Source organism: Muscardinus avellanarius, assembly GCF_963383645.1.
Source record: "Muscardinus avellanarius genome assembly, chromosome: 4".
Classification (NCBI taxonomy): Eukaryota; Metazoa; Chordata; class Mammalia; order Rodentia; family Gliridae; genus Muscardinus; species Muscardinus avellanarius.
This window is the reverse complement of record NC_137789.1, coordinates 39,450,958-39,469,042: the sequence shown is the minus strand read 5'-3', so window position 1 is coordinate 39,469,042 and position 18,085 is coordinate 39,450,958. Positions and strand designations below refer to the sequence as shown.

The 18,085-nt window shown below is 39.7% G+C and overlaps 1 protein-coding gene across 2 annotated transcripts in view; it reads right to left on the bottom strand.

Moving 5' to 3' along the window:
• Nucleotides 1-3,033, bottom strand: part of ANKRD46 (ankyrin repeat domain 46) — a gene marked incomplete at its 3' end in the record, with an annotated part of 29,974 nt that extends 26,941 nt beyond the window's left edge. For both annotated transcript variants that reach the window (XM_080694375.1, XM_080694374.1), the window contains exons 1-2: nucleotides 2,700-3,033; nucleotides 1,395-1,553 (exon numbers count right to left, since the gene is read on the bottom strand). In XM_080694375.1, coding sequence (XP_080550501.1) covers nucleotides 1,395-1,553; nucleotides 2,700-3,010 — 470 coding nt within the window. In that variant the 5' untranslated portion in view covers nucleotides 3,011-3,033. The remainder of the gene's footprint in view (nucleotides 1-1,394; nucleotides 1,554-2,699) is intronic.
• Nucleotides 3,034-18,085: the final 15,052 nt, after the last annotated feature.

Below are 18,085 nucleotides of genomic sequence, written 5' to 3'. Positions count from 1 at the left end.
CTAGAAACTGGCTATTAGCAAAATAAAGGAACCCAAAATACAGCAAGCGAAAACATTCTTGGACATTTTTCAAATTAAAGAAGCTTAAAATAATTTAAGATTACCATACAGAAAGATGAAAATAATTTAAAGTTGTTTTGAAAGAACACTAACAAAGAATAGTCAACTGGGCACCTTTAAAGTGCTAATGACATTCTGACTGTTGATTCATAGTGTACAGATAAGAAAAAAGGGCTTGTAAATGTATTTTCAATTTTTTATTTGTCAGATTTTGGTAGTAACCTTAGAAGCATGCACCCTTTTGTAAATCTAACTCTTAATTTCTTCAGGATAATAAGTGCTTAAAAGTATCTAAATGAAATAGACCTAAGCTTGAGAAGAACATTTAATAGTCTTCAGGAATAGGTCAGCCATCACATGAAGGAGGAAGGCAACTGTGGGTATAAAGGAATCAGATGAAGGGTGATCTATGAAGAGTATTTCATTTAGAACTTACAGAAACAGTGATCCCAGTGACCTAAGTGTCTGTGTGATCCTAAATCCTATCCTGGTCATAAATACTATGTCTACAGCTGACATGGGTTCTTTTGTTCCATCTATATTCTATTGCAAAATTTGGGAACAGGCTATGGTAAGCTCTTCATCCTTCTCATCTCACTGTTTAATCTAGAGGCTAAAACTCCATGGCAGTCCACCAACCTAGATGTTACTAAAGACTAGATCGGGCCTACTGACTTTACCTGTTGAGCCAGTAGGGCCAGCAGAAAAGACGGTTTGCCACCTTTTCAGAACACACTGAACTATGTTCTCCACTGCCTCTAGATGAAAAGGGCAGAGATATTAGGACTGTGTCAGTCACTACCTCTTAGCTTCAGTTACTTAGAGGAGTCCAATTTCATTAGTTCCAACTTATGTGCAAGGCCAGTTTCAATGACTGAATTGTGAATGTGTTAAATCTTGTCTTACTTTCCTTATTTATTTCCCAGCATTCCACTTCCATATCCTTGAAACTACTGTTTAGATCTTTCTAACACTGTCCAAGTGTTCAGGCTTATGTTCTCCTGCTTTTCTGAAATGTCTTCTGTTTTTCTGATCTATACTTAAACATTTAAAACTCCTGTTTCCTCCCCTCAGATTCAGCTCTTCACTACCTCTTTCCCCAGTGCTGCCAACGCAGCAGGTGGCTCACTGAACATTACGTGCATGTGGGCACATAGTTCCTTCTGTTAATAACTTCTCAACTGAAACCTGAAATCATAAAGACCTACATATAGTTCAAAGGCAATATCAAAATTCTGCACTTGAGAGCAAAGGAATATAAAGTCACAAATAACATTATCACAAAAGATCCAGGTGATAAGTTAAATGCCCCTTAAAAACTGTATCTCAAGTACCTTTCACTCTCAGCTGTCTGCATTGTCTCCAGTTTCGAGTGGGTTCCTCTGTTAAATCCTTTTACCTCCTGCTCTTCCAAAGATTCCAGCAATCGGATGACATCTTTATTCACTCCCCTGCGCTTTGCGAGAACTAAAGGCGTAGCACCTTGATGATTGCTTAAAAAAAAGTTTGTAAAAATAGAAGCCATTAAACAGTTATAGTATCTTGTTAGTAGTATCTTGTGTAGCTCTCAGTGAAAAAAAAAGATGAGACCAATTAACTCAAAATTCAAACCTGGAGCAGAGTCAAAGTTCAAGCCAAAAGCTGATGTTCGAATTAACCTTTTTTCCTTCTAGGAAAAAGAGGTAATACAAGCCAAGGGTGGGGGTGTCACAGTAAGTAAAAGAAAAAAAGAAAACAACTTCTTGGAGATTAATTATAAAGTCTAGTTCTAGACTCACTTTTACTGGACGCTTGAAGATTTTATGCGAAGAGTATATATTTAAAAAGTATTAATTTTTTTAAAAGCTACTTTGGTTCACTCAGCTATTTAACAGTAATATCAGGATAGAACCCAAATCACAATGGACCCCACAGTCATAACATTCTGGCCTACAGCAATGCAACCATTCACTGTCTTGCTCAGATTTAAGTTTATTACAAAACCAATTATCTAGGGCAGCAAATAAGTATAATTTAACGCTCAAGGTCAGTTTCAGAGGTGATCTTACATCTTTCCCATTCAAGACACAGGGTATCACTAATTCAAAACATGACTAATCAAACCACGATTGCCTCAAACCATTCAGTCTAAAAAGGACTTTGAGCCCCAAAGATTATGACGCTGGTACATTGTGTGACAGAAGGCAAACGAGCTTTGGAGTTAGTGGAATGAAGTTCAAATTCCAGCTATGTCTCTTGTAAGCTGTGCGACCTTTTGTCTCAACTATCTCATATGCAAAATGAAGGTAACAGACTACTGAAGAGCGATTCATTTTGAGGATGAAACGAGCCAATGTAAGTAAACACAGCTCAACTCACAGTAGATTTCAACAAATGTTAGTTCTTTCCTCCTTTACCCTTTGTCTTACACTACACAATTACCTAGTAGAAATAGGCCAATATATTCGTAGAAAAAATAAATCTAGAAGTTAACCTCATTGCCTCACTCACCTAACAAAATTTCACTGCTTTCGATTCTTTTCTGAACTTATCATTACAAGTGATCAGTGAAGAAACATAGTCAATAGACTCTGAGATTAGACCCCTGGTTTAAAGACTGGTGGAAAATGGCTAACCTTCAAAAACCACAAAGAACTTACCAAATATCAATTTTGAGTCCATTGGAAACTAAGAATTGGATGGTATCCACATGGCCACAGAGGTGAAGAGCTGTGTTTCCTTGATAATCTGTGGCCAGCAGATCAGCACCGAATTTATGCAACAGCTGGCAGATGTCTACATTCCCTCGGGCTGCTGCAAGATGAAGGCCTGTCCTGCCCCTGCTGTCACGGATATTTGGGTCAAAGCCACTTTCCAAAAGCCGTTTGGAATAGTTAAAGTCTCCATCAATACAGGCTTGTAGCAAAGGCACATTAGTCTGAGAAGAATCATTTACAAAAACGTAGGACATTGCTCTGATGTGGTGGATGGAATATGCCTGTAATAAAATAAGAAGTGGGTGAGATTTGATAAAGTCAAACTAAATCAAGAGAATGAAGTCAGCCAGGCGTGGTGGCACACGCTTGTAATCCCCGCGCTTGGGAGGCGGAGACAGACAGGAGGATCGCACAGGTTCGAAGCCAGCCGTGCTGGCTTAAGAGACCCTGTTTCCAAATAAAATATAAAATAGGTTTGGGAGTGTAGCCGGAGGTAGAAGGGTTCCATCCCCAGTACCACCAAAAAAAAAAAAAAAAAGATAATGAAGTCAATCAGAAAAAGCACTATTTCTTATCCTTTCTGGCCTCTTGGCTTTAATAAATTACCTTACCAAACAGAAATAATAGCAAGGTTATCAACTACATTATTTTCTATTAAATATTTTATTTTCTTCACATCTGCTGGATAAAAGTTACAATTAAATTACTATAAACCCCAGTTTTGCTTTTCACCATGTAAAAAGTTAATGAGATAATTTTAGCCAGGCATGGTGGCACACGGTTGTAATCCCAGCATGTAGGAGGCTGAGACAGGAGGATCATAGTTCGAGGACAACCTCAGCTACTTAGTGAGGCTCTTCTCTGCAATTCAGTGAGACCCTGTTTCAAAATAAAGAATAAAAAATAGGGCTGGGGGTGTAGCTCAGAGGCACATGCCCCTGGGTTCCATCTCCAGTACTGAAAAAAAAAGACATAGTTTTAAAATTAAGAGAGATATAATTGCTTAGATTTATGTTTTGTTACACTGTCAGAAGACATAGATAATGTGATCTTTAAACTTCAAAAACCTACATTATCTATATATATGCTACTGCAGGTAGACATTCTGATTTTACTACAAAGTAACTCATATTTGCTTTATATATAAGATGTCCTTTATATATAAGATGTAAAACAACAACAATGCAATTCTATGCACTCAATAAGGATCTGCTAGAAGGCTGTGCTCATGGCACAAACTTCAAGTTTTCACAGAAAACAAAAGCTAAGAAAAGCCAGGCATGGTGACGCATGCCTGCAATCCCAGTACTTAGGAGGCTGAGACAAGAGGATTGCAGGTTCGAGGATAGTCTCAGCAAGTAGGGAGACTCTCATAACCCTGTGAGACCCTCTTCCCAAATAAGAAATAAAATGAGGCTGGGGGTATAGCTTGAAGTACCAAAAATTTGTAAATTTCTTTGGTACCCATTACCAAAAATTACATAAATGAATAATGATGATGATGATGATAACAACAATAAAAGGAAAGTGGCAAACTGGATTTTAAAAGTATCATGAAATCAAAATATTCTCCTTCTTTTTTAGTATCAACCCTATTCTGCTATGTTCTGTGATCATCTCGATATAAGTTTTTGCCAAACTCACAATGTATAGAAAAGATGGGGAAAGTAGGTCTTCTAGGAATAGAGGTAGGAAAACATCAGAAAACAGCAGCAGTCCCCACCACGTGCACTGTAATAGTCCACCTCGCCGACTAAGCCAGCTCACCTGCTCACCCACACCGCTTTCACTGATATGCTCCTGCCCGCTGGTGTGCCTGAGCCTCAGGAATTCTCCTTACCAGAGTGCAAGCAAGATCTAATCAATCTCAATCTCAATCTCCCTCTCCATGCCCACCTTGGTTCATTTAAAGGAAAAGTTAAACACCTGTCAAAAGAAACTTTACTAGGAAACTGAAAAGAAAAAAAAAAAAAAAAAAAAAAAAACAAAGCAAGAAAATAGGAAAGCAGAGACCAAGGCATTCAGAGAGAAATCTCTCTTACTCTGAGGTTACTAAAGGTTGGTCACAGATGGGCTCCGCTTGTACAGTTCTTGAGGTGAAGTCTTTCTTTTTTGAAACACTAAAGGACTTGGGTGTGAGACCACTGACCCTTGTGCACTCAGAAGACAGAAGGCATGCTGCACAGCCCGCGGAATTGTTGGCTCCTCCTCCTTTCAGTGCAGTTTGCGGCAGAGCCACCATCCCTCCAGTCCCGGCTGCCTACTCCAGAGCTCTGTTGCCAGGCTTCCCTTCGTGGAGGCAGTAACAATGTGCTGAGGAGCCGCTCGAGATAGGTCTCAACAAGGGGTTTCAATGATGTTTACCCATCTTCCTGACACTCCATGGTAAGGTTTATTAACCTTGAGTTTCAGGGAGAGCCACTGTAAGATTTTAAGCCAAGGAAATGGCACGGTCTTATTCTTTCAGAAAGATGACTTGGATGGCAACACGGAGGAGTTGGATTGGAGAGAAAAAGACCAAAGGCAGGGAGATTGCCCAGTAGGTCAGTACAGCAACCTGAGTGGGAAATGAGGAGAGCCTGGCCTGAGGCAGTGGCAGAGAGGCAGGGGCATCCCGGAGAGGAATGGAGAGCTCAATGCCAGGGCTCAGTGGGCGTGAAGGGAAAGTAGGAGCTGGTGAGGACAATTCCAAAACAGGGACATCTGCTGATGACTAAGGATGACAGGGGTCGACGTAAAATATGCTTGAGGCTACAATACTAAATAATAACTTCATTCATTTGGTTTATTTAACCCTTTATGTTATTTACTTTTAAATAATTATTTAATTTTGTAAGAATAGATACTCAAATGAATCTATCTGGTGTTTTGATTCAAACATAATAAGAATTCTTGTGGTCTGCAGACTGGGATTCTTCTGTTGGCTCAGTAAGAATATAAGCCTTTCTTGTCTATTCTTTGGGTAAGAATAAGTAAAGTGAGTTTGCCAGTTTCTTTGTCCTTGAGAAACTTGCTAACCTCACGCCCACATTTAATAGGCTCGATGACAGGTGAACAATGCTCTTCATCTTGTACACAGAACTGAATCTGCCCTAACACAAGGTTGCAGACCACTAAGGTTTCATATACTGCAAAGGAGTCCACAGCAGAAAGTACTCACGTTAGCTCTAAGACTTCTTCCAGTGGTCACTCAGCAGTTTCTCTGAATTCTTAACAAGGTTCAACAAAAATATCCAGTAATGTGCCAGCAAGGTTCTACAATTAAAAAAAAATTAAGTTACAACAAGGTGTGCTGTGAAAAAGAAAAGTGCTTTTCTATTCCATACAGAAAGACTGGTGGGGGCTGGAGAAGTTCTCCAGAAAACCTGTGGTGAGGCAGTGACTCGTCAGGCTAGTGAAGTAACTGACCAGTAATAAAGCTGTGAAGAGAAAGCAAGGGCTCACGTGGAGCTGCATTGTTGCCCATAAACAAGAAAGCAGGGACAGGAAGAAGAAAAAGAATCAAGATACATATACACACACACCAGCGGTAGAGAAGATAGGCTCTCAAAATTCATTCTCAGTCACTGTTTGGAATTCAGAATGCGTATTTCCACTGTGTAAATGGAGCCTATCTCCCAAATTAGTCCACAAAAGCATTATTTCATTTTTTAAATTCCTTTTAAGGTGCTGGAGATCAAATCCATTGCCTTGCACATAGTAGGTAAGCATCTACCACTGAGCTACATCACACACCCTTACAAAGGCATTTTTAGAAATAAAATACTGCTCATAATGGGAGAAAAAAAGATTAAAAGTAGCCAATATTTATATATAAACCAACAGGGTACATTTAAGAAAAATACACCTAATCTAATCTGCCTTGAATGCTAATAAACTTAAGTTGCTTCCTGGGATTGTCCTTCCTCTTCTTTTCAGTGTGAAAGAGAATCTGGTCCACACCCAGCTGCAGCCTTCTCAGCACTGCTGGGCCTTGCTCTCACTCTGTGTGGCACCCTGCCTCATGCTTCCACTGGGGCTGGCCTCAGATCCCCTCTGTCCACTGAGAGACTCTGAGAGGACCCTGTCTGCCCAATCAACTCTTCTCTGGAGGAATCATGGAAGCAGGGTCATGAACGGGCAGAATGAACCATAAAAAAAAAAAAAAGAAGCAGTATTAATCCATTATATAGACATGTACTAGCCACAGGCATGGTACACCCTTATAATCCCAGCATTTGGGAGACTGAGATATGAGGAACACGGTTCGCGGACAGCCTTAGCTACTACTTAGTGAGGTCCTTTACAACTCAGTGAGACCTTGTTTCAAAAATAAAAAAATAAGCTGGGCGTGGTGGCGCACGCTGGTAATCCCAGCATTCATTCATTCGGGAGGCTGAGACAGGAGGATCACAGTTCGAGGACAGCCTCAGCTACTTAGTGAGGCCCTCTGCAACTCAGTGAGACCGTTTCAAAATAAAGAATAAAAAATTGGGCAGGGGGAGTACCTCAGAGGTCAAATGCCTCTGGGTTCCATCCCCAAATCCGCAAAAAAAAAAAAAAGAAAGAAAATATAGGGTTGGGGTGTAGCTCGGAGGGAGAATGCCCCAGGGTTCTATCCCTAGTACCCGCCCCCCAAAGACATTTACTATGTGCTGAAATGTGTCATGCTAAGCAGTGGGATATAAAGCCTAAATCTTAAATTCAAGTTCAGGCTGAAACTTATGTTATCTTTTTACTGATTATTCACGCTCACTGTTACCAAATATCTTCAAATAAACTTATATAGGGAATAATAAATGGTGTTTTATGAAGCTCCGTTTACAATAGTATATCAGGTTGTAACATACATTTAAAGGCTATTAGAGCCAAGCTGGACCTGGTGACAATGGCTGACAAAGTGGTTGTGAGAAGCGCTCCCAGAACAGTGGCACCAATATCATAAAGAAAATAATCGTGGCCACGCTTGGAATTCCAGTACTTGGGAGGATGAGACAGGAGGATCGCGGCTGGAGGCTGGCCTCAGCTACTTAGTGGAGCCTTCCTCAATTTAGTAGGACCCTGTTTCAAAATAAAGAATAAAAGATCGGTCTGGGGGTGTAGCTTGAAGGTAGAATGCCCCTGGGTTCAATCCCAGCACCACAAAAAAAAAAAAAAAAAAGAAGAAGAAAAAGAAAAGATGAGGCTGGAGGTATAACTCTGAGGTAGAATGCCCCTGGGTTCAATCTCTAGTACCACAAAAAATAAAAAGAAATTAAAAAAAAATAGTATCTACCTTTAATTGTTGCCTAGTTTTTGGTGATACGGATTCATAATATCAATTCAGACCAAATTCATACTCCTGAACCACTTAATTTAGTTTTCTTGAAGAAGTATCCTGAATTCATCCAAAGCCTAGAACTTTCCCTCTCATCCTGGCCCCTGGAGTAGAGCCTTCACAACCTTTCTCTAACAGAGGACTAATGTTAAAATGGTGCAAGGTCTTTCTGAATGTAACTGAGTCCACAATAGACAACGTTTTGCTTTTCACTGGAAGGTAAATCTGTAGACCATATAATTATACCCCCAAATAATCCTAATACTTCCTTAATCCACAAGAAAGGTGATGCTTCTGGTACTTTCCTTTGATATGCCAAGGCCTGATAATACATTTGATCCAATTACGTTTATGTGATTCTATTTTTAATACTAGACAAATACATTAGACTAAATTACTAGAAACCAGACAAGAAAACTCTGACACCCTCAGTTAGATCTTAATCACTAGAATCTATGAACGGCTTTCCATAAGAAGTCATAAAGTGAATTAAAATCAGAACATGTGTTCACTATTATCCAAGAGCTGAAGAAGGACTAAAGATTTTTTAATTAAACTTTTTGAAATAATTGTAGATTCACATGTAGGAAACAACGGAAAGGTCCTGTGCACTCTTTACCCAGTTTCCCCAAGTGGTAACATCTTGCAAATTTATAGTACACCACGAGGACCAAGATATTGACACTAATGTAATCAGGATACAGACCATTTCCATCATCACAGGATTCCTCAAGTTGCCCTTGTATAGTTAAGCCCTTTCCCTCCCACTCCTACCTCTCCATAACTCCTGGAAACCACTGCTCAGTCTTCCATTTCCAAGATGCTTTCATTTCAAGAATGCTGTATAAATGGAACCACACAATACCATGCTCAGAACCTTCTGGGATTGGCTTTTTTTACTCAGCACAAATCTCTGGAGACTCATCAACGTTGCGTGTATCAACAGTGTGTTCCTGTTTTGTTGCTGAATAGTGTTCCATGGTAAGGATGAGTCACCACTGGTTCAACAGTTCACCTACTGGAGGATATCTGGTTGTCTCCAGTTTTTGGCTATTATGCCAAAGCTTCTACCAACATTTGTACACTGGATTTTATGGTTTAATGTGAACCTAAGTCTTCATTTCTCTGGGAAGCAGTTAGGAGTATGACTGCTGGGTTGTATGAAGGTCTAAAGATTTTGAGTAGGACTATTGAGCCTGAAGGTACCTACCTTCTCCGATGCAACAAAGAATGTAAGGACATCCTTGGGGTCATCTGTCTGGGCACAGATGGGCGCCCTAGAATTCACCAAAGGGAGTGTTTAATGAGAACCACCCATTAAGTAAAATTAGGGGCACTAGTAAGAGTGTGAACAGTAAACTAGTATCATTAAAAATTCACTGAGAACTGATCAGTTTCCCTGTGAGTAGGTAAAAAGCCTAAGCATAATGAAGGCTCCTTTTAGAGGTGGGAAAGAAGTAGGGACAGAGATGTGATAGAGTCTGTATTTCCTGACTCCTCATAGGACCGTACAAGAGAGAGGCAGTGTTCCTGCTGATGGAGGCTGGTGAGAGCTTGCCTAGAATCAAGGACTCTGGTTCCTAAGGCATGAGGTCCATACGGGGTAGTGTCCAAGAACTAGTTCAGAGGCAGACACACTGGGATTAAACAGTACTGGGGTGGGGTAGGTCTGATTCGCTTCTGAGGCAGGGCTGATACACTAGATTCTGACGCTCCTCAGTGCACGCTCTGTGGTACTGCCTGTCGGCCTTCATCAAGTCCGTCACCCTTGGGAATGAAGGGGCCCCAGACCTTAGCACAGGTGCTCCTAATGCCAAGCAACCTTGTCGGAACCCAAATAAACCAACAAGGATGTCTGGGTGGAAGCCTGGGAGTCACTGACTTAAAAGATTTATTTAGCATTTTTTTCTTTTATATCTCAAATTCTGGATCCACAATCTTAGGTCAATCTATAAAACTTTAAGATCATATTCTTGATGGCTCAGAGCTAACAAAGAGAAGATACTATCAAATTACTTCATAACTAAAACTTCATTAACTGTAAAGGAGGTTAATTTGAGATGTATAAATTACTGAGTGGTGTGTGTGTGTGTGTGTGTGTGTGTGTGTGTGTGTGTGTGTGTTACTAGGGATTAGACCTAGGAGCATCCTATCTCTGAGCTACACCCTTAGCCCTTTAAAAAAAAATCTTGTCTCACTAGGTTGTTGAGAGTCTTGCTACATTGCTGAAGCTGTCCTAGAACCTGCAATCCTCCTCTCTCAGCCTCCCAAGTACTAGGAGACATCACATTCAGATCTACGTGATACTTTTTCAAAGGCAGTAAACTAGGTTCATATGCTAATCAAAACTAGGTTAATCAGGAATTACTAAGTAGATGTTCTTAAGGAACTAAGCTTAAAAACAAGAGAAATATTTTTTGTTTGTATGTCTGCTATTACTATGTGAACATTTGCTTATAACATTTGTGATACACAGTATTTGAGATTTATTAAATTATTTTATTCCAGGCACTTTTTCTCCTGTAATAAATGATTTAATCCTTACAGAAAGACCTAAAAAGTATGTACTGTCATCATCTTCATTGTATGAGTGAAAAAAAACAAGTTATAATGTTTGTTATATGAGATCTTTAATATAATGAATTAGTTTAGCACACCTTTTTGTCAGATTACATAAGAGGAAACATTAGCCTAGCAGACACATTTTAAATTAACTCCTTACAATCACTTCATTCAAAGTGAACTTCTTTTGAAACTATAGGAAAACTGGAATGCTTCTTACTTTACAGGACAACCTAGCATACATTTTAAAGTAACTATTTGTAATAATTTCATATAAAGTAGGCTTTTTAAAGTGTGGAAAAACAACTATAAAATATTTGGAAATCTCTTCTACTTTACAGGAAGTGATTCATTATTCTCATATATTTCTTACTGGTTGGGATAACAAGAAAAGCCTTACATAATTTTTTTCTTTCTCCATCAGAAAAATCAAACACCACCAACCAAGGATTTCTGATATATTTCTGGCAATATTTATATTGCTTAACTATTATTTACTTGAATTACTAAAATTAGTTACTATTCAATTTTTAGAGACAATATTAGCTTAAAATTAAAAAAAAAACTGGTTGTTCCAAGTGAAACTGATTACTTTGGCTATTTTGTTTTCTTCTAATACTTTTCAGTATTTTCCAGGACTTCTACTATGTAATTTTCCCATGGAATTGCAAGGAATTTCCTCCCTAGAAAGTTTAAGCACTGGGAGATCCACCTGCATATGTATTACTGCTGCATGAAGTTATTTGATTTTTAAAATCTTTTAAGATTAAAAAAAAGTTACTGGCACATAATTCTACTTAAAGTGGACTTCACCGTTATCATTTGCACATGCACATACGTAACCTGGTCAACTGCATTCCCCAGTGACCCCTTTCACTTCCTTCCTCCCCCTGGTCCCCTTTTCCTACTTTACTGGTTTCCCTTCTGACTTCATGAGATCCCTCCCCCCTTTCCCTCTTCTGTCGAGCTTCCACATTTGAGAAAATATACACAACCCTTAACTTTTTGAGTCTGGCTTATTTTGCTTAACATAACACTTAAGTTCTACCCATTTTCCTGCAAATTACGTAATTTCAAATTTTTTCATGGCTGAGTATAACTCCACCGAGTGTGTGTATTGTTTGACTCTCTATTGTAAATTGCACTACTATAAACATGTTTTTTTGTTGTGCTGCTGTCTTTTTGGCAGTACTGGGGATTGAATACAGGGGTGCTCTACCACTGAGCTACATCCCTAGCCCTTTCCTTAAATTTTACATTTTGAAACAGGGTCTCACTAAGCTGCAAGGCTGGCTGTGAGGGTCTGGGTCTGCAAGGTCCCCCCAAAGCGCATGTGTAGAGAGCGCAGTCCTCGGTGCAGCAAGGTTGTGCAGTAGGGCACATGGAAGAGGAGGGTCTCTGGGGCGTGGCCTTAAGGACCACACCTGCCCCAGGCCTTCCTCCTCTCTCCCTCTGCTTCCTGGCTGCCATTAGCTGCGCAGTTCCTCTGCCAGGTGCCAGTGCCTTGTTTTGCCTTGGAGCCAGCCAGACTACACCAGACCGTGAGCCTGGTTTCCTTTTCCAAGCTGTTCTTGTCAGGTACTCTGGTCAGAGGCAAAAGAGCGAACACACTGGCCTCAGGCTTGCAATCCTCCTGCCTCAGTCTCCCAAATCGCGGGATTACAAATGTGTGCCGCCACACCCAGCAGTTATTTGGGTTTTTGTGTTTTGTTTTGTTGTTTTTATTTTATTTACTTACTTATTTATTTTTGTGGTGCTGGGGATTTGTTGTGTTTTAAATCCGTTTTTTTCTACTTACGCTTTATTAAATGGCCTAACAGTGCCACCTTGTGGCCTATCCAGTCTTCAACTTCAGCATCTGGTACCAGAATAAAGGCGTGGGGAGCGTCCCTGTAGTTTTTGTTTCATTCTAATTCTCGCTATTTGTAAATTTGTAAAAATTCAGATTTGAAATGAAGTCCAATTTTCCTTTTAAAAATGTTTACCAAGAAAATTAATAGCTATTGTGATTCTATGACTATTCTGAAATCCAAACTTCATTAAGCACACTTTATCTATTTAATGTATACCAAGTACTTGCTAATGACATTCTTACTCATTTACTCAGAGTTGTTCCAAAATATAGAAAGTGTTCTAAATAGTTCACAAAATTTAAAGCAGCCTTCATTCATCTTCAACAGTTTGAAGGCATGACATTGTGTTCTTACAAGAAACCTAACTCTATTTCTAAGATATCTGTCACACCTGGGTCACCCAGGATCATCTAACGCAATCTCTTCATTTTACAAATAAAGATACTGAGAACCAGTGAGCCAAAATCGTATGTGCTACTGTACCCGCTATTCCTCACCCTCAAGGTCCTAACTCTGCTTGATTCGTAGTAGAAATATACCACCTTCAATGCGACTTTTCACTTAATTGTAGTCTGTCTCCTTCCACACCCTAAAGCCGTGGTACATGGTCCTGTGTCCCGCGTGTGCACTGTATCCTGAGTGCAGCGTTCTAGCAACATAGGATGAGCTGGGCCCTCCTTCCAGCTGTACACCCGAGGATCCAGTGCGCTTCTCTGATGTGTGGTCTGACTGTGTGCAGAGTTACACCCATCACTCTAGTCTTCACTGCATTTATGGCCTAGGCAGACCAGTAAAGTTTAGGAACTCCTATATTCTTACCACATCTATATCCTACCTTATCCTGTAGGGGTCCTTGTAAATATGCAGGACAAAACAACAGCTACTACACCTAAGAGTGGGCTAAGGAACCAACTTAGCCAAATGGCCTTTAAAAATAGCATGTAATGCCCAAATGACCAAAATGACCAAGGACTCGTAGACTGACTCACTCTCTGGGATATTAGTATTTCCTCTCTCTCCACTATAGAAGGTACACTTTATTTTATTTTAGTGTGTGGTACCAGGGATCGAACCCAGGAAAGTTCTGCCTCTGAGTCATACCCCCAGCCCTATTTTATTTTTTAGTTTGGAACAGGGTCTTGCTACATTGTTGAGGCTGTCCTCTAACCTGCAATCCTCCTGCCTCAGCCTCCCAAGGCCTGGGATTACAAGCATGCGCCACAACCACTCCTGCTAAGGGTATAGTTTAAAATCAGAACTTTGGCAGGAAGGGAATAAATTGTTTAATACTTAAGACTTGAAGAATGCCTGAGGCTTTAAAGAGAACCTCTGGTTCTTTTGGCTAGGGGCATTCTATTTTGGGAAGGCATCCTTAGGTGCCCAGAAAAAAATTAGCAGGAATATCTGCTTAGAGATTGCTCTAGGTTCAAAAAAGAAAATAGACAATCTCCCACCCAGGTTTCCTAGCTCAGATTATGGGGGAAAAATAAGTAAAAGATTACAGGCAAAAAGTATATCTTTTGGCTAGAGTTATTCTCGTGCTGTCAGTTAGGAACCTAAGTGGTGGGGCAAAAAGTAGGAAATTCAGATATTCCAAGAGAGAGCTGAATTAGTAGCTCCAATAGCTTCTTTAATACTTTTTCATTTTTATTTTTTATTTTTTGTGGTACTAGGGATGGAGCCCAAGGTCCTTCTACCTCTGGGCTACACTCCCAGACCTATTTTATATTTTATTCGAAAACAAGGTCTCTGAAGCCAGCTGAGGCTGGCTTCGAACTTGTGCGATCCTCCTGTCTCAGCCTCCCAAGTGCAGGGGGGCGGTTTACAAGCACGCACCACCACGCCTGGCTCTTTAATGCTTTTTAAAATAACACTTTAATACTTTTTTAATAATACTTTAAAAAAATAATACTAATAATGCTTTTTTTCTTGTGGTACTAGGAGTGGAACCCAGGGGCTTTTTTACCTCGAGGCTATATTCCAAGACCTATTTTATACTTTATTTGGAAACAGGGTCTCACTAAGTTGCTGAGAGCCTCACTAAGTAGCTGAGGCTGGCTTCGAACCTGCACGATCCTCCTGTCTCAGCCTCCCAAGCGCTGGGATGACAAGTGTGCCCCACCATGCCTGGCCTGCAATAGTACTTTTGAGCGAAAGAGCAATGAATTACAGCAGTTTGATTGAGCCTCCCTCCCAAACCCCGTAGCCTCTCCTGTTTAATGGCAGATCTCCGAGTTGGCTTAGTTTACATCCATATACCCAAGAGTTCTGGGGAATCTTTCAGAGATGGGAAAAAGGCTGACAAATCCCTCCATCAGTTTCTCATGGAACTATTTTTACCAACTGGCTCAGAGACTCCACTGTGCCAATGTGGGAAAGAAAGAGTGGTCAATGGCTAAGCATCTTGGTTTTAACAGCTACATGACTCTTCCAGGCTTGCTGTTTTTCAGGAAATGTCTTTTCAATAAACAGTGTCCTGTGTTTTTGAATACTGTCAATAAACATTGCTTGCTAGATTCGACAAATATAACCTCTTTCCTTTAGTTCTTTTTACTTTTTCAAAACTAACATTTTTGCCATTTGCTCTTTGATAAATACTAAGAATAGGCTGGGAATAATATGGTAAATGTCATCTTCTTTTTTTTAATGTTCTATATGACCTGCAGTTAAAGGCATGAAAAACTAAAACTTGAGTATTATTTTTAAGTTGGATGATTGCTACTTTCAATTTTTGTTCTGACAGTCAAGAGAACTGCATTGTTAAAATAATTATGATAGGAAACTGTTCTTTAAGATGCTTTAAAAAGACTTTTTGGTCTTCAAAAATAGACAGTAGAATAAGTTTTTAATTTTTAAATAAATGGACAAACTGTATTCTCAGAATTAACAAGTTTTGGATAAGGAATAATCTGTAATGATCAAAATGATCTATAATATGAAAGGTTTAGTACCTTAAACCTAAGTTCTGAAGAAGTATAAGAACGAGCAGTCAAAAAAACAAAGAAAAACTTAAAGGTTCAAAGTAACTGTTAAATTTATCACTGACTTTTTAGCATGTCTCCTTCAAGCAATAATCCAAACCGATCTAAAATATTATAATATGTTAATTTTTAATTATACTGTTGGATGATTTTAGGTATGTAACTTATCAATTTATTCAGATAAACCGAGAGTTCCTCAAACTACTTATCGACAAACACTTTTACCCCTATTTCACTTCAGTTGACCTTGGATTTTGTATACTTGGAAATTAGTCTCACCGCCCACATCTTGGTCAACAACTACCTCAGGATCTTCCAGGGGAGCTTCATGTATGAAGGGGAGCTGTCTTGCTCTTTGGTCTTCCTTTGGACAATCTTTTCTTTGACGATTATTGAGAGTTGGCTTAATAAGCCTACATAATTATTACTCTTTTCTACTTATTGCCCTTTTCTTTGTTCCTATTTTTATCTTCCACTTTTTATACCTTTTGTGGTTTTGAGAATTTTTAAATTTTCATTTTCTTTCCTTTCTTAGCATATGAGTTATTTAAAAAAAAAAACTTTTGTGAGCATGATTTTGTACAAATTTTTTTCAGTTGCTTGAAAAAAAAAACTCTCAATATTAACTGGAGGCAACATACTGGTGTTTTAATCCACATCTTCTGGGTCCTTCAGAACTTCAAATGTTCTATCTTTTCTTTGAGACTTCCCGCTCATTACTTTTTCACAGAAACTGAAACCTTGTTGGTATTGAACTTTAGCTTTTGCGTCAAAGAAAAAAATACCCAACTTTTTTTTTTTTTTTTTTTTTTTTTTTTGCGGGTCTGGGGATGGAACCCAGGGGCATTCAACCTCCAAGCTACACCCCCTGCCCCATTTTTTATTCTTTATTTTGAAACAGAGTCTCACTGAGTTGCAAAGGGCTTCACTAAGTAGCTGAGGCTGGCCGCAAAGCACGATCCTCCTGTCTCAGCCTCCCGAATGCTGGGATTACAAGTGTGCACCACCACGCCCGACTATAAATTTTATTCTAAAATAAACTATTGCTTTTATTTCTGCTATGATTGTCTTATAATCTTCACTTGGCTATCACTAATACTAGGAATGAAATGAATGCAAGTATGTAATTGCACATCAGCAACCTGTTGAACTCTCATGAGCTCTATAGCTTCTCTTGAATTTCCCATGAAATAATATCATTACATTAAGTATATACGGGGCTTTAAAATATGCCCATAAATTCTTTAATACATCTCCATTGAAGAGGTAGAACTTAAATCTCCTTCCTGTTTGTAATGAATGGGTTTACGAACTCACATCTACCAAACAGAATATGGCGAGAATAGCTTCCAATCTTTGTTGGTCACTTTTACATGCCTAGTGTTTAGAACTGTACCTGTTCATGGAAGGTTGTGGGTATTTACTTGTGAGAATGCTGAATAGCTGAATATGCAAACTTCTTTTTGTGTGTGTGGTACTGGGGATTGAGCCCATTGGCATTCTACCTCCAAACTACATCCCCAGCCCTATTTTTTTATTCTTTATTTTGAAACGGCCTAAGTTGCAGAGAGCCTTACTAAGTAGCTGAGGCTGTATGCTAACCTGGGATCCTCCAGTTTCAGCCTCGCCAGCTTGAATATGCAAACTCTTAAATCCCAGAAGGCTGAGAGAGACTTGAGACACTCTAATGTCCCACCCACCTCTTTCCACAATGGAAAATACAATTTCCATCCTAACAATGATAGGAACTGTGAAAATCCCTCCATAGTAAGTAATCCAATTTTCTTTATTTGACATGCCCCAAATCTACATCCTATAAAACATTAACTTGCTGACATTAAAAAAATCTTAGATTTTTTTCTGATATTGCTAACATAATATTGCAAAGACAAAATGAAGTCACTAAAACTGGTATGAAAATACAAATAATAAAGCCTGTTTACAGAAAATAGACTCGTGTCTATGTCAAGTCAAATTGTACTGAAGTAGTGAGGAATCCAACATGATTACCTTTATTATCACTATGATCCTAAATTAGCAAACATTTCTCTCTCTTTTTTTTTTATTTTTTATTTTTTTGTGTGTGGGTCTGGGGATGGAACCCAGGGGCATTCAACCTCCGAGCTACACCCCTGCCCTATTTTTTATTCTTTATTTTGAAACAGGGTCTCACTAAGTTGCAAAGGGCCTCACTAAGTAGCTGAGGCTGTCCACAAACAAGCGTGCGCCACTATGCCCGGCAACATTTTTCTCTTTAAAGAGTTGGTACAAGCCGGACGTGGTGGCGCATGCTTGTAATCCCCGTGCTTGGGAGGCGAGGCAGGAGGATCGCACAGGTTCAAAGCCAGCCGCGCTGGCTTAAGAGACCCTGTTTAGGAAGATGGCGACCGAGAAAAGCGGGGCTTAAGAGCCCCGCTAACAACCAATCTCCATTACAACAAAATCAGCGCCTTTCATAGCCAGAAAACACCATCACCAGAGAAACAAAAAAATCACCAGGCTCCAGAGAGAAAGCGGACTGAGAACAGAGCTCAGAGCCACAGAGGAGATACACCGGCCTCACACCCGAGGACGCAGCAGCAGCGCCATACTGCCGGTGGCGGTGGTGAGTTCACCGAACGGCTACAGCAAGCCGAG